Here is a 22,327-nt window from a genome sequence, read left to right on the forward strand (position 1 = left end):
TATTGTTGAATCAAATCTGTTAGCAAGGAGCTTTGTACCAGCAGAAGACCCGGGACTGATGGCCACTCCCAGGCTTAACCCAACTGCGTTTTTCTTCCCACCTTTTGTTGTCACACACAACTCTTTTCTTTCTTTTTTTTTTTTTTTAGCAGGGCCGGGGCCCAGGACCACATCCTCACCATCTTCTCTTTCATTTTCATGACTTTCAGCAGCAGCGCTCATTTTTCCACACGAGGAAACAAAGTAAACAGACTGACATGCGTGCCGCAGCCTACAGCCTTGCAACACACGCAGCACAGGGACGCACGTACGCACTCACACGCTGGCACCGTCGTGCCTTCCCTGTCAACTGCGTGGTCCTAAAGTCCTTCCCATACAGCACACAAACACCAAGGCAAGCAGACACAGACACACACTGCATGGCGAACCAAACGGAAAAAAAAAAAAAAAAGCACGTTCCCTTTACCCGGGAGGCGGGACAAACAACGCGCGCGACTCCACTTGGGACAGAAGTCGAGGTTTGCTTCCTCATTCCTGCTTCTTTCCAGCTTCTTCTCAGTCAGAAAGTCGCAGCAAAAAGCTTCAGTATGTCCGTGTGGAATGAATCTATGGTGGATGTTGGCTGCTGGAGATAGAGACTCACGGCTGAGGGTGAGTAGGCAATTACGGAGCATTACATTACATTACATTACCCGAACAATGTCGACGTGATCGTGTGGTGGATCGCCGAAAACACCACAAGGCTTTGGTTTGTTTGTTTTTTCCAACGAGGTCCAGATGTTAATTGTACGTCAGAAGTCGTAAGTCTGATCTTGTGTTGCTTACAAAACAATTAAATTGAGTGCATGTTCACCAGAGAGAGACCAAACGTCTTCAAGATCTCCAGAACTGAGTCCAGTTGCTCCAACTCAACCCTTCTACACTACACATTAGTACTTATTTTTAAATCAATCACTTCATAGTAAAGTTTATGCTCAGTTTATTATTATGTTCACGTAGCTGTTCTCACTGTGTGTTGGATACGTGTCAGTTCACTTGTCCATCCATCAGCCACAAACACATGAACACACTCAGACATTTCCTGATGACTCGTATTCACATTCTTTTTCTGAAGACTCACTGAAAAATGATCAGTGATTCATTTCTGTGTCTTGCCTAAATCTTTTAGACTCCTTTCTACCTTCCAGTTTACTACTTAGTTTACAGTTTATTGTCAGCTGTGTCATCATAATAATCAGACTGCAGAATTATATTTTGTCCTCAACCTGGTTTCAATAAATGTTTTGCTAGCAATTTAAAAATGTCCTCAGGTGTATTGCAGGGACGAGTGGTTAATAATCCTTATAACAGTCATGATAATAGTCAAGGATGCTCTCAGGTCTGAGTGCAGCGTTACTACAGTAAAGCAGTGTCAACTGGCAACTTTCAATTGGCTGTAGGTGTGAAGCTGAGTGCAGGAGAAGCAGTGAGAGAAAATGTATCCTCAGTTATGATTCTAAAATATATTAAATTAAATTGAAAAATGATTTCTCAAAATAAAAGCACATTTTAACACAATGCAGGAATATTAAGGTTTGACACTTCCAACACAAAGATAGAACAGATAGAAAATCAAACTCCAGTTGATGGAAAGTCTAATCAAACATTTGTCTTTATCAAATTAAATGTGTTAACTTGAATTTTCTTTTCCTTGTTTTTCCAGTGATGGATGCAGTTTTTCCAGTTGGTGTCCTGGTGATGTTGACATTTTGCTCAGAACTCAGTGTGATGACTCCTTCAAGATATATGATAGAGTCTGCCACAGTGTCTTTTCTAATGGTAAAATAATTTGTAAATTAATCTTTTATTATCTATATTGTTTATGTATACATTTCTACTGTGCTGTATTTCATACAGTGTCTTGCTCCTCATCAACTTTTGCCTTTATTTCTCAGTCTCATACACTTCAGGACAATATTTAGAAATAAATAAATGGAAAACACAGCTTGTGTCACATTTATATTTTTATATTATATATATGAAAATGTTTATTATTCATTCATTCATTCATTCATTCATTCGTTTTCCATACCTGCTTCTTCCCGAGCTCAGGGTCTCGGGGGTCTACTGGCGCCTCATGAAAATGTTTATTTTTTGTAAATTATTATTGCATTTCTCAGCCATCAAACCATTTGAGAAAGTGTCTAAACAGGCCAGTGGTAACTGAGGACTAAGAGGCTGTAATGCTCAATGAAAACTGTTGTTGTTGTTGTTGTTTTTTTAACCAAAATTATTGTGCATATATGTGGAACACTGATGACCATGTAGATATGAGGCAGTATGATGAAAGTGTTTGACAGATTTTTAAATACCACACATGATCAACTCAATACAAATATATTTGATGAAGTACTGCAACTAATAATTAGCAGTGAGAAAAAAATAAAAAGCTTTTACTCTTTCACTTTTCACAGGTTCTGCTGCTGAATATCAGTGGATGTTTTTCCCAGCAGTGTCATCCTTCAGAGTATTGGAGTGGAACTGACTGTTGTCCAAAGTGTCCTGCTGGTAAGGTCCAACTCACACAGTTGTTTAGTCTACAATCTATTTTATAGACTAATCATTAGCAATCAGTCATTTTTTAGGGTGTCACATACACATTTCATAAAGTCATTTCATAGATCTATCTGTCCATCCCACAAGATATAAATGAACAGACCTGAGGATTATTATAATCATTGCTTCATGTATTGTTTTTTTCCACCAGGTAAACATGTCAAAACTGACTGTACTCAGCACCGAAGCACTTCCTGCACATGGTGTGAGGGAGGAACCTTCATGGATCAACCAAATGGACTCCAACAATGTTTTCCATGTCAAAGCTGTGACACAGGTAGAGCCACCTTCCCCCCAATTAATAACTCTTGTTGATGTATTTACTGAAGTGCTTTTGTGTGACTGTATTGCAAACAAAGCAAATCTCATTAAGTGAGAAATACTTCCTGTCAGGGATAAAAAAAGAAAGTGAAGATATCAGTTCCTATGAGTCACTTTAACTTGTAGTTTTAAATGGAAAGCAGACAGATCCTCAGCTGACATGTGGACTCTATCAAAACAATGTAGAAGGCTAAAGTTGAGGCAACTGGACTTGTTCTGGACCAAAAGGCTTGTTCAGTTCCGAAGAACAGGTCCAGTTGACTGTGCCATTGACCAGTGGTACAATGTTTCACTGTTATTTCACTGCATTATCAAGACAGTAATGCGCCTCCACAACACCTGTGCACTCGAGATGGACAGCAGCGCACTCACACCTGCAAAATATATAAGAATCCTTATAACGCCCCCTACCTGAATCTCAGGTGCGTGACAGCGTAGCCACCCCCACCTCCCTGCCTCCAGAATCCAGCAGTGTGTTCTGGTCTTCAAGGCCAAACCTGCATCCATCAGCTAACTGACTGCAAAAACCACAATGTCACATCAATATGATTTGGCATTTGTGATAAAGACTGCACAAAGTTTGGCTGTCACAAATATTCAGAAGCTAGCATGACACAAGAGGAAAGCTTTCCTCCTTTTTTGTTTCAGAAACTTTGAAAGTGTTCAATATATACACTTCTTATTGCAGGATTTCTTTGTGCATGAGTGATTTCTTTCCAGTCATCAGGTTAAGCAGGGCTACCAGTCTAATAATAAAGAGTGGTGAAGAGAGAACACATAGAGAGACATGATCTATGTGTGTAAATCTGCTGTTCCTTGCTGGCTTTGCAATAGATGGCCACACTGACAATTAGGGAGGAGGAGTCAATGGTGAAAAAGTGCTTTGTTATATTGAAGTTCTTGTTTCTGTGTTGACAGATTCAGGATTAACTGTAAAGACTGAGTGCACAACAACTTCAAATGCAGTTTGTGAGCCAGTGGAGGGATTCTACTGTGTGGACGTCAGTCAAGGAGGCTGTGCAGCAGCAAAGCAACACTCAAGCTGCCAACCAGGACAATACATCAGTAAGAAAGGTTGGTTTCAGGACTTTGACTCTTGACTGTGGACCAAAGTTTTCACTGTGTGGGAACAAAAGTTGTCGGTCCTGTCTGCTCTTGTTGTGAATGTCACCTGATTGACACACACAAAACAAAAACAATATTTTAACCTGACTGGAAACTGTCGATCACATTTACATGAATTATATATGAATAAGACACTGCATGTGGTGGATTGTGCACACTGGACAATGACATTTAGAATATGCATTATGTTTTAAACTTCCCAAATTCCCAAATGTAAACAGATTTTTAAAATCTCTGTAAACAAAACTTGTCAATAATTATTAGTCTATGCATCTGTTTTCAATGATTTTAGAATTGTTTTCTTGAAATTATTACTTAATCCACTGAAAAAATGAAACTCTTTGTTGGATGTTGTTGTCACAGGTTCATTGTATGAAGACACTGAGTGTTCTGCCTGCCCTGGTGGAACCTTTTCAAATGGAACCTCTTCCTCCTGTCAGCCACACACACAGTGAGTGAAGCTTCAGACAGCAGGACAGCCTTTCCTCTGAACGCTGCTCGAACCTGCTCTTCTGTCTTTCCAGATGTCAAGCTTTGAATCTGGAGTTGATTAAAGCAGGAAGTTCATCAGCTGATACTGAATGTGGACCACCAGGTTCTGATCACACGGGAGTCATTGTTGGCGTTGCTGTGTCACTGATAGTGGTGGTGGCCTCAATAGCTGGAGGACTTGTTTACTACTGCTCACGCCGAAAAAGAAAAACTAGAGGAGAAAACAAGAAAAAAGAGATGGAAAATGAAAATGACCAAGCAGGTATGAAAAGTACAGTTGGCAGAATACACAATGCTAAACAGTGTAGTAAATATTATTTATTATATTGTATCTTGTCCCAGAGAAATTGGTGTTATACTGCCATCTATAGGCTGGAGGACTGTCAGGAAACTTAAATGACTTGATTGAGACGGATATAAGCTGCCGTTGTTTTAGCTTTTAGTTTCTGTAAAGAAAAAATACAGGTTTATTTTCTTTTCTCTCTCTCTCTCTCTCACTCTCCCTCTCTCTCTCTCTCTCCCTCTCTCTCTCTCTCTCTCTCTCTCTCTCTCTCTCTCTCTCTCTCTCTCTCTTTCTTTCTGTAATGCAGAAGGTGTCTCTTTTCAAAGTCCGGAGTCAACAAACTTGGTCCTGAAAAGACAAAACAGAACTCCCCCAACTGAATTGCAGAGTTCTGACCATTGATAAGAATGAAGACAGCAACAAAAAAAAAGAAAGAAAAGGAGTGGATTCCATTTTTTTTTTTTTTAACAAAGTGGAAAAAAGGCTCGCAGCACTGCAGGACTCCATGCAAAAATACCTCTTAATTAGGTATTGCTTAATTAAGAGTTCTTAATTAAGCTCTTAATTGACTGTTACATGTGTATTTTCTGCTGATACACAGTGGGTTGCCTGTGTCCATTGCTATATTGTAAACCTACAGTGTGCAGAGCTCTTAAATTTTTCACGACTCCCTGACTCAGACTGGACTACAGACTTTTTCATTTGTTTATATATCTGTTTTTGAGAATATGCATTTAATTCTTCAAAATGTTTGCCTTATTGTATTTGATCTCTGTCACGTATTTAGTGCAGCTGATGTGTCACGTGACGTTAATAATACCACGTGACTCGTACTATTGAAGATGGCTGCGTGCAAGGTGTAACTGTGTGAAGAAGAGCTATAAGCGTACGTCACAAATACATTTTTCTTTTTGCATGGAGTCCTGCAGTGCTGCGAGCCTTTCCTGCATTTCATTCACCTTTGACTCAGCACCTGCCATCCTTGCTGAGGTGTGCGTGTCTTCAACTTCACTTTTGTTGTTTGTTTTTTAACAAAGCTTCATGTTTCAGAAGAGCTTTGTTATGGTTACTGGAAATACGACTATTGCAGTTGAAAATGTGTCTGTTTGAGCTTCCTTCACCTCTGTTGACCTGGTCACAGCTCAATGCTTCAACAACTGAAGTGATGAGTGTTCAATTGAAAACAGAGCAGAGACTGTGAGCTGCAGAGGATTCCCTGCTATTGTGTTGCTGATGGTGCTGGTGGTCTTTCTAGCTGAAGGAGCTGTTTCCTCCCACAGAAAAAATCGAAATATCTGCCAGAAGAATTGTGTGTTTACATTTTATTTATTTATTTTTTTGTAGTTTTGAGGAGGAAATTACTCCTCAATTGTAATTTGCAAGATCAGTCATCAGTTTGAGTCCTGAGTCCTGGACACAGCAGGTGAGGTTGGGTCATGACCACGAGGCTTTCACTACTGGCTTTTTTGCGGTGGTCACCGCGAGACATGAAGCGATGTAATATTCTTACCAACCACCAGGGGGCTCCTGCCTCACTGACTGAATATCCTGAAAGGCACCGTATTGACTGGACCTTGTGTTATCAGAACTCATAGGAGGACATTTTAAGAATCAAATCCAAAGCAGATGTCAATGAATTCAGTCAGTCTGGCTGGAGACGAGTTCGACTAAGAAGTTGTGAACTTACTGAATGATATGAACTTCAAAGATTCCTTGAGACTCAACAATAGCATGTGTGTGTTTTTTTTTGTTTTTTTTTAAATAAGAGCTTGTGTGACAGGAGACCCCTGGTGGTTGGTGAGAATATCAATTTTATTTTCAAGTAACAATGAAGTTGTTCACAGATATAGATTTTAAAAAAAATCCCAAAACAAAAATATTTCATATTATACAAAATATTTGAGAAAGGGGAAGAGAGCAATGAGGGCGGGTCTACATTTTACTTTCGGTTTTGATGGTGAAGACGCACGAGTCCACTTGGGACAGAAGTCGAGGTTTGCTTCCTCATTCCTGCTTCTTTCCAGCTTCTTCTCAGTCAGAAAGTCGCAGCAAAAAGCTTCAGTATGTCCGTGTGGAATGAATCTATGGTGGATGTTGGCTGCTGGAGATAGAGACTCACGGCTGAGGGTGAGTAGGCGATTACGGAGCATTACATTACATTACATTACCCGAACAATGTCGACGTGATCGTGTGGTGGATCGCCGAAAACACCACAAGGCTTTGGTTTGTTTGTTTTTTCCAACGAGGTCCAGATGTTAATTGTACGTCAGAAGTCGTAAGTCTGATCTTGTGTTGCTTACAAAACATTTAAATTTAGGGCATGTTCACCACGAGGGCGCGCCTCGCCCTTGTTAGGTGAGAAGTTTGCGTCAAGTTTGGGGCAACCGTGATGTTGGCGCCCCCACCCTCAATAAAACATTTTCAAAATACTTTCAATCGTTTGTGCTGGTTTGTGCAGCAAAAAGTTTCGTTTGTGCTGCTTTACTTTTTGAGATATTAAACGTTATTGCTAAGTGGATGGGCGCGGGCGCGAGCCGCTTCTTTACCTCGTGACGTCAAGCGGAACCCCTCCCCTCCCATATCATCCCATTGAACTCAAAATGGTCTTGTTTGTTTGTGCTTGATTTGTGCTTTACTTTTTCATACGTGAATATGTTCAGTAATAAAGAAGTGTCCAGAATTGCCTGTCGTTCCGCGTGACGTCACAGGTCATGGATATATTAATATCTCAAATAGTAAGGCAGCACAAACAAAAATCTTTGCGGCACAAACAAACGAGACCATTTTGAGATCAGTTGAACGATACTGGGGGGCTGCGTGACGTCACTCGTTATGGATATATTATTATCTCAAAAAGTGAAGCAGCACAAACGAAACTTTTTGCTGTACAATCCAGCACAAACGATTAAAAGTATTTTTGAAAAGATTTTTTTGAGGGTGGAGGGCCAACTTCACTGAGATCATGTAGCAGCACTGAGAGGTCACTGTCACCTCAAGCCACTTTGCACAGTAGGAGAGAACGGGGCTGGCTGTCACACCTTTTAATGTGCTGTGAATTGCTCATCATCCAAACACACTTCAACACACATTCCTACATCAAATGGAAGCGGAAGGTTTTGGCTTGAAATATGCAGCCCTTTCATTCTTCATCTTAAGGTAAACTAGACTACAGGCCACCCCCGGGGCTCCAGCCCCGTAGCACAGTCCCCCACTCGCACCAGGGGGGCCCAGCCTTAGGTGGTTGCAGTGTGCGGCGCCCTCTCGATCAAGCTGTCCCCCAGGCCACCCAGTCGGTTGCATTAACCTCCCAGGTCTTAAAGATGAACGGTTAAGTTGGAGCAACTGGACTCGTTCTTGTGATCTTGAAGATGTTTCAAGGCTTCTTCAGTTGGAAGCCTTTCAGATGAGAGACCAAACGTCTTCAAGATCTCCAGAACTGAGTCCAGTTGCTCCAACTCAACCCTTCTACACTACACATTAGTACTTATTTTAAATCAATCACTTCATAGTAAAGTTTATGCTCAGTTTATTATTATTTTCACATAGCTGTTCTCATCCATCAGCCACAAACACATGAACACACAGGCTCCTTTCTACCTTCCAGTTTACTGCTTATTTTATAGTTTATTGTCAGCTGTGTCATCATAATAATCAGACTGCAGAATTATATTTTGTCCTCAACCTGGTTTCAATAAATGTTTTGCTAGCAATTTAAAAATGTCCTCAGGTGTATTGCAGGGACGAGTGGTTAATAATCCTTATAAAAGTCATGATAATAGTCAAGGATGCTCTCAGGTCTGAGTGCAGCGTTACGACAGTGAAACAGTGTCAACTGGCAACTTTCAATTGGCTATAGGTGTGAAGCTGAGTGCAGGAGAAGCAGTGAGAGAAAATGTATCCTCAGTTATGATTCTAAAATATATTAAATTAAATTGAAAAATGATTTCTCAAAATAAAATCACATTTTAACACAATGCAGGAATATTAAGGTTTGACACTTCCAACACAAAGATAGAACAGATAGAAAATCAAACTCCAGTTGATGGAAAGTCTAATCAAACATTTGTCTTTATCAAATTAAATGTGTTAACTTGAATTTTCTTTTCCTTGTTTTTCCAGTGATGGATGCAGTTTTTCCAGTTGGTGTCCTGGTGATGTTGACATTTTGCTCAGAACTCAGTGTGATGACTCCTTCAAGATATATGATAGAGTCTGCCACAGTGTCTTTTCTAATGGTAAAATAATTTGTAAATTAATCTTTTATTATCTATATTGTTTATGTATACATTTCTACTGTGCTGTATTTCATACAGTGTCTTGCTCCTCATCAACTTTTGCCTTTATTTTTCAGTCTCATACACTTCAGGACAATATTTAGAAATAAATAAATGGAAAACACAGCTTGTGTCACATTTATATTTTTATATTATATATATGAAAATGTTTATCATTCATTCATTCATTCATTCATTCATTTTCCATACCTGCTTCTTCCCGAGCTCAGGGTCTCGGGGTTCTACTGGAGCCTCATGAAAATGTTTATTTTTTGTAAATTATTATTGCATTTCTCAGCCATCAAACCATTTGAGAAATTGTCTAAACAGGCCAGTGGTAACTGAGGACTAAGAGGCTGTAATGCTCAATGAAAACTCACTGCACTTTTCAGTTCAGTTGAATAATTTGTTGTTGTTTTTTTAACCAAAATTATTGTGCATATATGTGGAACACTGATGACCATGTAGATATGAGGCAGTATGATGAAAGTGTTTGACAGATTTTTAAATACCACACACGATCAACTCAATACAAATATATTTGATGAAGTACTGCAACTAATAATTAGCAGTGAGAAAAAAATAAAAAGCTTTTACTCTTTCACTTTTCACAGGTTCTGCTGCTGAATATCAGTGGATGTTTTTCCCAGCAGTGTCATCCTTCAGAGTATTGGAGTGGAACTGACTGTTGTCCAAAGTGTCCTGCTGGTAAGGTCCAACTCACACAGTTGTTTAGTCTACACTCTATTTTATAGACTAATCATTAGCAATCAGTCATTTTTTAGGGTGTCACATACACATTTCATAAAGTCATTTCATAGATCTATCTGTCCATCCCACAAGATATAAATGAACAGACCTGAGGATTATTATAATCATTGCTTCATGTATTGTTTTTTTCCACCAGGTAAACATGTCAAAACTGACTGTACTCAGCACCGAAGCACTTCCTGCACATGGTGTGAGGGAGGAACCTTCATGGATCAACCAAATGGACTCCAACAATGTTTTCCATGTCAAAGCTGTGACACAGGTAGAGCCACCTTCCCCCCAGTTAATAACTCTTGTTGATGTATTTACTGAAGTGCTTTTGTGTGACTGTATTGCAAACAAAGCAAATCTCATTAAGTGAGAAATACTTCCTGTCAGGGATAAAAAAAGAAAGTGAAGATATCAGTTCCTATGAGTCACTTTAACTTGTAGTTTTAAATGGAAAGCAGACAGATCCTCAGCTGACATGTGGACTCTATCAAAACAATGTAGAAGGCTAAAGTTGAGGCAACTGGACTTGTTCTGGACCAAAAGGCTTGTTCAGTTCCGAAGAACAGGTCCAGTTGACTGTGCCATTGACCAGTGGTACAATGTTTCACTGTTATTTCACTGCATTATCAAGACAGTAATGCGCCTCCACAACACCTGTGCACTCGAGATGGACAGCAGCGCACTCACACCTGCAAAATATATAAGAATCCTTATAACGCCCCCTACCTGAATCTCAGGTGCATGACAGCGTAGCCACCCCCACCTCCCTGCCTCCAGAATCCAGCAGTGTGTTCTGGTCTTCAAGGCCAAACCTGCATCCATCAGCTGACTGACTGCAAAAACCACAATGTCACATCAATATGATTTGGCATTTGTGATAAAGACTGCACAAAGTTTGGCTGTCACAAATATTCAGAAGCTAGCATGACACAAGAGGAAACTTTTCCTCCTTTTTTGTTTCAGAAACTTTGAAAGTGTTCAATATATACACTTCTTATTGCAGGATTTCTTTGTGCATGAGTGATTTCTTTCCAGTCATCAGGTTAAGCAGGGCTACCAGTCTAATAATAAAGAGTGGTGAAGAGAGAACACATAGAGAGACATGATCTATGTGTTTAAATCTGCTGTTCCTTGCTGGCTTTGCAATAGATGGCCACACTGACAATTAGGGAGGAGGAGCCAAAGGTGAAAAAGTGCTTTGTTATATTGAAGTTCTTGTTTCTGTGTTGACAGATTCAGGATTAACTGTAAAGACTGCGTGCACAACAACTTCAAATGCAGTTTGTGAGCCAGTGGAGGGATTCTACTGTGTGGACGTCAGTCAAGGAGGCTGTGCAGCAGCAAAGCAACACTCAAGCTGCCAACCAGGACAATACATCAGTAAGAAAGGTTGGTTTCAGGACTTTGACTCTTGACTGTGGACCAAAGTTTTCACTGTGTGGGAACAAAAGTTGTCGGTCCTGTCTGCTCTTGTTGTGAATGTCACCTGATTGACACACACAAAACAAAAACAATATTTTAACCTGACTGGAAACTGTCGATCACAATTACATGAATTATATATGAATAAGACACTGCATGTGGTGGATTGTGCACACTGGACAATGACATTTAGAATATGCATTATGTTTTAAACTTCCCAAATTCCCAAATGTAAACAGATTTTTAAAATCTCTGTAAACAAAACTTGTCAATAATTATTAGTCTATGCATCTGTTTTCAATGATTTTAGAATTGTTTTCTTGAAATTATTACTTAATCCTCTGAAATTATATTCATGCAGAACTCCTTTTAAAAAATGAGACTCTTTGTTGGATGTTGTTGTCACAGGTTCATTGTATGAAGACACTGAGTGTTCTGCCTGCCCTGGTGGAACCTTTTCAAATGGAACCTCTTCCTCCTGTCAGCCACACACACAGTGAGTGAAGCTTCTGTTACATCCACCTGGTGAACCCAGTTGGTGGACAAACACGAGACAATCAGAAAATCAAACAAGTCTTAATGAAAGTGAACAAAGGATTTCTTTTGATAAATGAACACAAGGTGGGGGAGGACGGGGCAGGGTGCCTGTGCCAAAATAAATGAAATCAATATAACAAAAGTAGGCCTGCCTGGCTGAACTCTAAAGAAAAACAAACAAAATGCCTCACTGCCTTATCTAAAAAAAGGTCTCTGAAAACGTACAAGTGTGGCACAACCAATAAACCTAGTGGGATAACAACAAATCAACTGCGTGCGTGCAAAATGTATAGGTAGCCTATATAAGGTAGCCTCCGTCTTGATAGGCCATCTGGAAAGACAGGAGGCCAACAGGAGGCGTGGCCTGCTGCTGCAGGCGAGCGCCTGAAAGAAAAGGAAAAACACAAAGGGGAGGGTAGAGTGAAAACACAAAAACGCACGCTATCTGCTTGACACGTAACACTTCAGACAGCAGGGCAGCCTTTCCTCTGAACGCTGCTCTAACCTGCTCTTCTGTCTTTCCAGATGTCAAGCTTTGAATCCGGTGCTGATTAAAGCAGGAAGTTCATCAGCTGATGCTGAATGTGGTCCACCAGGTTCTGATCACACGGGAGTCATTGTTGGTGTTCCTGTGTCGCTGATAGTAGTGGCCTCAATAGCTGGAGGACTTGTTTACTACTGCTCACGCCAAAAAAGAAAAACTAGAGGAGAAAACAAGAAAAAAGAGATGGAAAATGAAAATGACCAAGCAGGTATGAAAAGTACAGTTGGCAGAATACACAATGCTAAACAGTGTAGTAAATATTATTTATTATATTGTATCTTGTCCCAGAGAAATTGGTGTTATACTGCCATCTATAGGCTGGAGGACTGTCAGGAAACTTAAATGACTTGATTGAGACGGATACAAGCTGCCGTTGTTTTAGCTTTTAGTTTCTGTAAAGAAAAAATACAGGTTTATTTTCTTTTCTCTCTCTCTCTCTCTCTCTCTCTCTCTCTCTCTCTCTCTCACTCTCCCTCTCTCTCTCTCTCTTTCTCTCTCTCTCTCTCTCTCTCTCTCTTTCTTTCTGTAATGCAGAAGGTGTCTCTTTTCGAAGTCCGGAGTCAACAAACTTGGTCCTGAAAAGACAAAACAGAACTCCCCCAACTGAATTGCAGAGTTCTGACCATTGATAAGAATGAAGACGGCAACAAAAAAAAAGAAAGAAAAGGAGTGGATTCCATTTTTTTTTTTTTTTAACAAAGTGGAAAAAAGGCTCGCAGCACTGCAGGACTCCATGCAAAAATACCTCTTAATTAGGTATTGCTTAATTAAGAGTTCTTAATTAAGCTCTTAATTGACTGTTACATGTGTATTTTCTGCTGATACACAGTGGGTTGCCTGTGTCCATTGCTATATTGTAAACCTACAGTGTGCAGAGCTCTTAAATTTTTCACGACTCCCTGACTCAGACTGGACTACAGACTTTTTCATTTGTTTATATATCTGTTTTTGAGAATATGCATTTAATTCTTCAAAATGTTTGCCTTATTGTATTTGATCTCTGTCACGTATTTAGTGCAGCTGATGTGTCACGTGACGTTAATAATACCACGTGACTCGTACTATTGAAGATGGCTGCGTGCAAGGTGTAACTGTGTGAAGAAGAGCTATAAGCGTACGTCACAAATACATTTTTCTTTTTGCATGGAGTCCTGCAGTGCTGCGAGCCTTTCCTGCATTTCATTCACCTTTGACTCAGCACCTGCCATCCTTGCTGAGGTGTGCGTGTCTTCAACTTCACTTTTGTTGTTTGTTTTTTAACAAAGCTTCATGTTTCAGAAGAGCTTTGTTATGGTTACTGGAAATACGACTATTGCAGTTGAAAATGTGTCTGTTTGAGCTTCCTTCACCTCTGTTGACCTGGTCACAGCTCAATGCTTCAACAACTGAAGTGATGAGTGTTCAATTGAAAACAGAGCAGAGACTGTGAGCTGCAGAGGATTCCCTGCTATTGTGTTGCTGATGGTGCTGGTGGTCTTTCTAGCTGAAGGAGCTGTTTCCTCCCACAGAAAAAATAGAAATATCTGCCAGAAGAATTGTGTGTTTACATTTTATTTATTTATTTTTTTGTAGTTTTGAGGAGGAAATTACTCCTCAATTGTAATTTGCAAGATCAGTCATCAGTTTGAGTCCTGAGTCCTGGACACAGCAGGTGAGGTTGGGTCATGACCACGAGGCTTTCACTACTGGCTTTTTTGCGGTGGTCACCGCGAGACATGAAGCGATGTAATATTCTTACCAACCACCAGGGGGCTCCTGCCTCACTGACTGAATATCCTGAAAGGCACCGTATTGACTGGACCTTGTGTTATCAGAACTCATAGGAGGACATTTTAAGAATCAAATCCAAAGCAGATGTCAATGAATTCAGTCAGTCTGGCTGGAGACGAGTTCGACTAAGAAGTTGTGAACTTACTGAATGATATGAACTTCAAAGATTCCTTGAGACTCAACAATAGCATGTGTGTGTTTTTTTTTTGTTTTTTTTTTTTTTTAAATAAGAGCTTGTGTGACAGGAGACCCCTGGTGGTTGGTGAGAATATCAATTTTATTTTCAAGTAACAATGAAGTTGTTCACAGATATAGATTTAAAAAAAATCCCAAAACAAAAATATTTCATATTATACAAAATATTTGAGAAAGGGGAAGAGAGCAATGAGGGCGGGTCTACATTTTACTTTCGGTTTTGATGGTGAAGACGCACGAGTCCACTTGGGACAGAAGTCGAGGTTTGCTTCCTCATTCCTGCTTCTTTCCAGCTTCTTCTCAGTCAGAAAGTCACAGCAAAAAGCTTCAGTATGTCCGTGTGGAATGAATCTATGGTGGATGTTGGCTGCTGGAGATAGAGACTCACGGCTGAGGGTGAGTAGGCGATTACGGAGCATTACATTACATTACATTACCCGAACAATGTCGACGTGATCGTGTGGTGGATCGCCGAAAACACCACAAGGCTTTGGTTTGTTTGTTTTTTCCAACGAGGTCCAGATGTTAATTGTACGTCAGAAGTCGTAAGTCTGATCTTGTGTTGCTTACAAAACATTTAAATTTAGGGCATGTTCACCACGAGGGCGCGCCTCGCCCTTGTTAGGTGAGAAGTTTGCGTCAAGTTTGGGGCAACCGTGATGTTGGCGCCCCCACCCTCAATAAAACATTTTCAAAATACTTTCAATCGTTTGTGCTGGTTTGTGCAGCAAAAAGTTTCGTTTGTGCTGCTTTACTTTTTGAGATATTAAACGTTATTGCTAAGTGGATGGGCGCGGGCGCGAGCCGCTTCTTTACATCGTGACGTCAAGCGGAACCCCTCCCCTCCCATATCATCCCATTGAACTCAAAATGGTCTTGTTTGTTTGTGCTTGATTTGTGCTTTACTTTTTCATACGTGAATATGTTCAGTAATAAAGAAGTGTCCAGAATTGCCTGTCGTTCCGCGTGACGTCACAGGTCATGGATATATTAATATCTCAAATAGTAAGGCAGCACAAACAAAAATCTTTGCGGCACAAACAAACGAGACCATTTTGAGATCAGTTGAACGATACTGGGGGGCTGCGTGACGTCACTCGTTATGGATATATTATTATCTCAAAAAGTGAAGCAGCACAAACAAAACTTTTTGCTGTACAATCCAGCACAAACGATTAAAAGTATTTTTGAAAAGATTTTTTTGAGGGTGGAGGGCCAACTTCACTGAGATCATGTAGCAGCACTGAGAGGTCACTGTCACCTCAAGCCACTTTGCACAGTAGGAGAGAACGGGGCTGGCTGTCACACCTTTTAATGTGCTGTGAATTGCTCATCATCCAAACACACTTCAACACACATTCCTACATCAAATGGAAGCGGAAGGTTTTGGCTTGAAATATGCAGCCCTTTCATTCTTCATCTTAAGGTAAACTAGACTACAGGCCACCCCCGGGGCTCCAGCCCCGTAGCACAGTCCCCCACTCGCACCAGGGGGGCCCAGCCTTAGGTGGTTGCAGTGTGCGGCGCCCTCTCGATCAAGCTGTCCCCCAGGCCACCCAGTCGGTTGCATTAACCTCCCAGGTCTTAAAGATGAACGGTTAAGTTGGAGCAACTGGACTCGTTCTTGTGATCTTGAAGATGTTTCAAGGCTTCTTCAGTTGGAAGCCTTTCAGATGAGAGACCAAACGTCTTCAAGATCTCCAGAACTGAGTCCAGTTGCTCCAACTCAACCCTTCTACACTACACATTAGTACTTATTTTAAATCAATCACTTCATAGTAAAGTTTATGCTCAGTTTATTATTATTTTCACATAGCTGTTCTCATCCATCAGCCACAAACACATGAACACACAGGCTCCTTTCTACCTTCCAGTTTACTGCTTATTTTATAGTTTATTGTCAGCTGTGTCATCATAATAATCAGACTGCAGAATTATATTTTGTCCTCAACCTGGTTTCAATAAATGTTTTGCTAGCAATTTAAAAATGTCCTCAGGTGTATTGCAGGGACGAGTGGTTAATAATCCTTATAAAAGTCATGATAATAGTCAAGGATGCTCTCAGGTCTGAGTGCAGCGTTACGACAGTGAAACAGTGTCAACTGGCAACTTTCAATTGGCTATAGGTGTGAAGCTGAGTGCAGGAGAAGCAGTGAGAGAAAATGTATCCTCAGTTATGATTCTAAAATATATTAAATTAAATTGAAAAATGATTTCTCAAAATAAAATCACATTTTAACACAATGCAGGAATATTAAGGTTTGACACTTCCAACACAAAGATAGAACAGATAGAAAATCAAACTCCAGTTGATGGAAAGTCTAATCAAACATTTGTCTTTATCAAATTAAATGTGTTAACTTGAATTTTCTTTTCCTTGTTTTTCCAGTGATGGATGCAGTTTTTCCAGTTGGTGTCCTGGTGATGTTGACATTTTGCTCAGAACTCAGTGTGATGACTCCTTCAAGATATATGATAGAGTCTGCCACAGTGTCTTTTCTAATGGTAAAATAATTTGTAAATTAATCTTTTATTATCTATATTGTTTATGTATACATTTCTACTGTGCTGTATTTCATACAGTGTCTTGCTCCTCATCAACTTTTGCCTTTATTTTTCAGTCTCATACACTTCAGGACAATATTTAGAAATAAATAAATGGAAAACACAGCTTGTGTCACATTTATATTTTTATATTATATATATGAAAATGTTTATCATTCATTCATTCATTCATTCATTCATTTTCCATACCTGCTTCTTCCCGAGCTCAGGGTCTCGGGGTTCTACTGGAGCCTCATGAAAATGTTTATTTTTTGTAAATTATTATTGCATTTCTCAGCCATCAAACCATTTGAGAAATTGTCTAAACAGGCCAGTGGTAACTGAGGACTAAGAGGCTGTAATGCTCAATGAAAACTCACTGCACTTTTCAGTTCAGTTGAATAATTTGTTGTTGTTTTTTTAACCAAAATTATTGTGCATATATGTGGAACACTGATGACCATGTAGATATGAGGCAGTATGATGAAAGTGTTTGACAGATTTTTAAATACCACACATGATCAACTCAATACAAATATATTTGATGAAGTACTGCAACTAATAATTAGCAGTGAGAAAAAAATAAAAAGCTTTTACTCTTTCACTTTTCACAGGTTCTGCTGCTGAATATCAGTGGATGTTTTTCCCAGCAGTGTCATCCTTCAGAGTATTGGAGTGGAACTGACTGTTGTCCAAAGTGTCCTGCTGGTAAGGTCCAACTCACACAGTTGTTTAGTCTACAATCTATTTTATAGACTAATCATTAGCAATCAGTCATTTTTTAGGGTGTCACATACACATTTCATAAAGTCATTTCATAGATCTATCTGTCCATCCCACAAGATATAAATGAACAGACCTGAGGATTATTATAATCATTGCTTCATGTATTGTTTTTTTCCACCAGGTAAACATGTCAAAACTGACTGTACTCAGCACCGAAGCACTTCCTGCACATGGTGTGAGGGAGGAACCTTCATGGATCAACCAAATGGACTCCAACAATGTTTTCCATGTCGAAGCTGTGACACAGGTAGAGCCACCTTCCCCCCAATTAATAACTCTTGTTGATGTATTTACTGAAGTGCTTTTGTGTGACTGTATTGCAAACAAAGCAAATCTCATTAAGTGAGAAATACTTCCTGTCAGGGATAAAAAAAGAAAGTGAAGATATCAGTTCCTATGAGTCACTTTAACTTGTAGTTTTAAATGGAAAGCAGACAGATCCTCAGCTGACATGTGGACTCTATCAAAACAATGTAGAAGGCTAAAGTTGAGGCAACTGGACTTGTTCTGGACCAAAAGGCTTGTTCAGTTCCGAAGAACAGGTCCAGTTGACTGTGCCATTGACCAGTGGTACAATGTTTCACTGTTATTTCACTGCATTATCAAGACAGTAATGCGCCTCCACAACACCTGTGCACTCGAGATGGACAGCAGCGCACTCACACCTGCAAAATATATAAGAATCCTTATAACGCCCCCTACCTGAATCTCAGGTGCATGACAGCGTAGCCACCCCCACCTCCCTGCCTCCAGAATCCAGCAGTGTGTTCTGGTCTTCAAGGCCAAACCTGCATCCATCAGCTAACTGACTGCAAAAACCACAATGTCACATCAATATGATTTGGCATTTGTGATAAAGACTGCACAAAGTTTGGCTGTCACAAATATTCAGAAGCTAGCATGACACAAGAGGAAAGCTTTCCTCCTTTTTTGTTTCAGAAACTTTGAAAGTGTTCAATATATACACTTCTTATTGCAGGATTTCTTTGTGCATGAGTGATTTCTTTCCAGTCATCAGGTTAAGCAGGGCTACCAGTCTAATAATAAAGAGTGGTGAAGAGAGAACACATAGAGAGACATGATCTATGTGTGTAAATCTGCTGTTCCTTGCTGGCTTTGCAATAGATGGCCACACTGACAATTAGGGAGGAGGAGCCAAAGGTGAAAAAGTGCTTTGTTATATTGAAGTTCTTGTTTCTGTGTTGACAGATTCAGGATTAACTGTAAAGACTGCGTGCACAACAACTTCAAATGCAGTTTGTGAGCCAGTGGAGGGATTCTACTGTGTGGACGTCAGTCAAGGAGGCTGTGCAGCAGCAAAGCAACACTCAAGCTGCCAACCAGGACAATACATCAGTAAGAAAGGTTGGTTTCAGGACTTTGACTCTTGACTGTGGACCAAAGTTTTCACTGTGTGGGAACAAAAGTTGTCGGTCCTGTCTGCTCTTGTTGTGAATGTCACCTGATTGACACACACAAAACAAAAACAATATTTTAACCTGACTGGAAACTGTCGATCACAATTACATGAATTATATATGAATAAGACACTGCATGTGGTGGATTGTGCACACTGGACAATGACATTTAGAATATGCATTATGTTTTAAACTTCCCAAATTCCCAAATGTAAACAGATTTTTAAAATCTCTGTAAACAAAACTTGTCAATAATTATTAGTCTATGCATCTGTTTTCAATGATTTTAGAATTGTTTTCTTGAAATTATTACTTAATCCTCTGAAATTATATTCATGCAGAACTCCTTTTAAAAAATGAAACTCTTTGTTGGATGTTGTTGTCACAGGTTCATTGTATGAAGACACTGAGTGTTCTGCCTGCCCTGGTGGAACCTTTTCAAATGGAACCTCTTCCTCCTGTCAGCCACACACACAGTGAGTGAAGCTTCTGTTACATCCACCTGGTGAACCCAGTTGGTGGACAAACACGAGACAATCAGAAAATCAAACAAGTCTTAATGAAAGTGAACAAAGGATTTCTTTTGATAAATGAACACAAGGTGGGGGAGGACGGGGCAGGGTGCCTGTGCCAAAATAAATGAAATCAATATAACAAAAGTAGGCCTGCCTGGCTGAACTCTAAAGAAAAACAAACAAAATGCCTCACTGCCTTATCTAAAAAAAGGTCTCTGAAAACGTACAAGTGTGGCACAACCAATAAACCTAGTGGGGTAACAACAAATCAACTGCGTGCGTGCAAAATGTATAGGTAGCCTATATAAGGTAGCCTCCGTCTTGATAGGCCATCTGGAAAGACAGGAGGCCAACAGGAGGCGTGGCCTGCTGCTGCAGGCGAGCGCCTGAAAGAAAAGGAAAAACACAAAGGGGAGGGTAGAGTGAAAACACAAAAACGCACGCTATCTGCTTGACACGTAACACTTCAGACAGCAGGGCAGCCTTTCCTCTGAACGCTGCTCTAACCTGCTCTTCTGTCTTTCCAGATGTCAAGCTTTGAATCCGGTGCTGATTAAAGCAGGAAGTTCATCAGCTGATGCTGAATGTGGTCCACCAGGTTCTGATCACACGGGAGTCATTGTTGGTGTTCCTGTGTCGCTGATAGTAGTGGCCTCAATAGCTGGAGGACTTGTTTACTACTGCTCACGCCAAAAAAGAAAAACTAGAGGAGAAAACAAGAAAAAAGAGATGGAAAATGAAAATGACCAAGCAGGTATGAAAAGTACAGTTGGCAGAATACACAATGCTAAACAGTGTAGTAAATATTATTTATTATATTGTATCTTGTCCCAGAGAAATTGGTGTTATACTGCCATCTATAGGCTGGAGGACTGTCAGGAAACTTAAATGACTTGATTGAGACGGATATAAGCTGCCGTTGTTTTAGCTTTTAGTTTCTGTAAAGAAAAAATACAGGTTTATTTTCTTTTCTCTCTCTCTCTCTCTCACTCTCCCTCTCTCTCTCTCTCTCTCTCTCTCTCTCTCTCTCTCTCTCTCTCTCTCTTTCTTTCTGTAATGCAGAAGGTGTCTCTTTTCAAAGTCCGGAGTCAACAAACTTGGTCCTGAAAAGACAAAACAGAACTCCCCCAACTGAATTGCAGAGTTCTGACCATTGATAAGAATGAAGACAGCAACAAAAAAAAAGAAAGAAAAGGAGTGGATTCCATTTTTTTTTTTTTTTAACAAAGTGGAAAAAAGGCTCGCAGCACTGCAGGACTCCATGCAAAAATACCTCTTAATTAGGTATTGCTTAATTAAGAGTTCTTAATTAAGCTCTTAATTGACTGTTACATGTGTATTTTCTGCTGATACACAGTGGGTTGCCTGTGTCCATTGCTATATTGTAAACCTACAGTGTGCAGAGCTCTTAAATTTTTCACGACTCCCTGACTCAGACTGGACTACAGACTTTTTCATTTGTTTATATATCTGTTTTTGAGAATATGCATTTAATTCTTCAAAATGTTTGCCTTATTGTATTTGATCTCTGTCACGTATTTAGTGCAGCTGATGTGTCACGTGACGTTAATAATACCACGTGACTCGTACTATTGAAGATGGCTGCGTGCAAGGTGTAACTGTGTGAAGAAGAGCTATAAGCGTACGTCACAAATACATTTTTCTTTTTGCATGGAGTCCTGCAGTGCTGCGAGCCTTTCCTGCATTTCATTCACCTTTGACTCAGCACCTGCCATCCTTGCTGAGGTGTGCGTGTCTTCAACTTCACTTTTGTTGTTTGTTTTTTAACAAAGCTTCATGTTTCAGAAGAGCTTTGTTATGGTTACTGGAAATACGACTATTGCAGTTGAAAATGTGTCTGTTTGAGCTTCCTTCACCTCTGTTGACCTGGTCACAGCTCAATGCTTCAACAACTGAAGTGATGAGTGTTCAATTGAAAACAGAGCAGAGACTGTGAGCTGCAGAGCATTCCCTGCTATTGTGTTGCTGATGGTGCTGGTGGTCTTTCTAGCTGAAGGAGCTGTTTCCTCCCACAGAAAAAATCGAAATATCTGCCAGAAGAATTGTGTGTTTACATTTTATTTATTTATTTTTTTGTAGTTTTGAGGAGGAAATTACTCCTCAATTGTAATTTGCAAGATCAGTCATCAGTTTGAGTCCTGAGTCCTGGACACAGCAGGTGAGGTTGGGTCATGACCACGAGGCTTTCACTACTGGCTTTTTTGCGGTGGTCACCGCGAGACATGAAGCGATGTAATATTCTTACCAACCACCAGGGGGCTCCTGCCTCACTGACTGAATATCCTGAAAGGCACCGTATTGACTGGACCTTGTGTTATCAGAACTCATAGGAGGACATTTTAAGAATCAAATCCAAAGCAGATGTCAATGAATTCAGTCAGTCTGGCTGGAGACGAGTTCGACTAAGAAGTTGTGAACTTACTGAATGATATGAACTTCAAAGATTCCTTGAGACTCAACAATAGCATGTGTGTTTTTTTTTTGTTTTTTTTAAATAAGAGCTTGTGTGACAGGAGACCCCTGGTGGTTGGTGAGAATATCAATTTTATTTTCAAGTAACAATGAAGTTGTTCACAGATATAGATTTAAAAAAAATCCCAAAACAAAAATATTTCATATTATACAAAATATTTGAGAAAGGGGAAGAGCGCAATGAGGGCGGGTCTACATTTTACTTTCGGTTTTGATGGTGAAGACGCACGAGTCCACTTGGGACAGAAGT

General features: G+C 40.0%; 1 protein-coding gene and 1 long non-coding RNA gene across 4 annotated transcripts; both read left to right on the plus strand.

Moving 5' to 3' along the window:
• Window positions 1-492: 492 nt before the first annotated feature.
• LOC142901417 (uncharacterized) lies at window positions 493-2,552 on the plus strand. The gene is made up of 3 exons (XR_012928979.1): window positions 493-651; window positions 1,703-1,818; window positions 2,454-2,552. It is a non-coding gene; the product is annotated as an uncharacterized LOC142901417 (long non-coding RNA).
• A 4,157-nt stretch (window positions 2,553-6,709) lies between these two features.
• LOC142901415 (tumor necrosis factor receptor superfamily member 14-like) lies at window positions 6,710-21,015 on the plus strand. 3 transcript variants are annotated; one of them, XR_012928978.1, is made up of 11 exons: window positions 6,710-6,943; window positions 8,937-9,052; window positions 9,706-9,799; window positions 9,999-10,124; window positions 11,087-11,233; window positions 11,684-11,771; window positions 12,338-12,564; window positions 12,891-14,717; window positions 16,711-16,826; window positions 17,480-17,573; window positions 17,773-17,817. XR_012928978.1 is itself a non-coding variant. In XM_076045919.1 (8 exons), the coding sequence occupies exons 2-8, from the start codon at window positions 16,713-16,715 to the stop codon at window positions 20,739-20,741; spliced, it is 900 nt and encodes a 299-aa protein (XP_075902034.1). In that variant the 5' UTR covers window positions 14,523-14,717; window positions 16,711-16,712; the 3' UTR covers window positions 20,742-21,015. The 3 variants fall into 3 exon arrangements, 1 of the variants encoding a protein (XP_075902034.1); XR_012928977.1 differs by having other exon boundaries at window positions 6,721-6,943; window positions 11,087-11,242; XM_076045919.1 differs by lacking the exons at window positions 6,710-6,943; window positions 8,937-9,052; window positions 9,706-9,799; ... (2 more) ...; window positions 11,684-11,771; window positions 12,338-12,564 and adding exons at window positions 18,861-19,016; window positions 19,458-19,545; window positions 20,112-20,338; window positions 20,647-21,015 and having other exon boundaries at window positions 14,523-14,717; window positions 17,773-17,898.
• The last annotated feature ends 1,312 nt before the right edge of the window (window positions 21,016-22,327 follow it).

This window comes from Nelusetta ayraudi, unplaced genomic scaffold, assembly GCF_046127955.1.
Source record: "Nelusetta ayraudi isolate G7.1 ecotype Tasmania unplaced genomic scaffold, CSIRO-AGI_Nayr_v1 ptg000088l, whole genome shotgun sequence".
Classification (NCBI taxonomy): domain Eukaryota; kingdom Metazoa; phylum Chordata; class Actinopteri; order Tetraodontiformes; family Monacanthidae; genus Nelusetta; species Nelusetta ayraudi.

Bases quoted from the DNA above. Each gene is read 5' to 3' on its own strand.
- LOC142901415 (XM_076045919.1), top strand. From the start codon at position 16,713: ATGGATGCAGTTTTTCCAGTTGGTGTCCTGGTGATGTTGACATTTTGC. The intron at 17,574-17,772 runs GTAAGGTCCAAC...TTTTTCCACCAG, and splicing joins TTGTCCAAAGTGTCCTGCTG to GTAAACATGTCAAAACTGAC. The intron at 20,339-20,646 runs GTATGAAAAGTA...TCTGTAATGCAG, and splicing joins AAATGAAAATGACCAAGCAG to AAGGTGTCTCTTTTCAAAGT.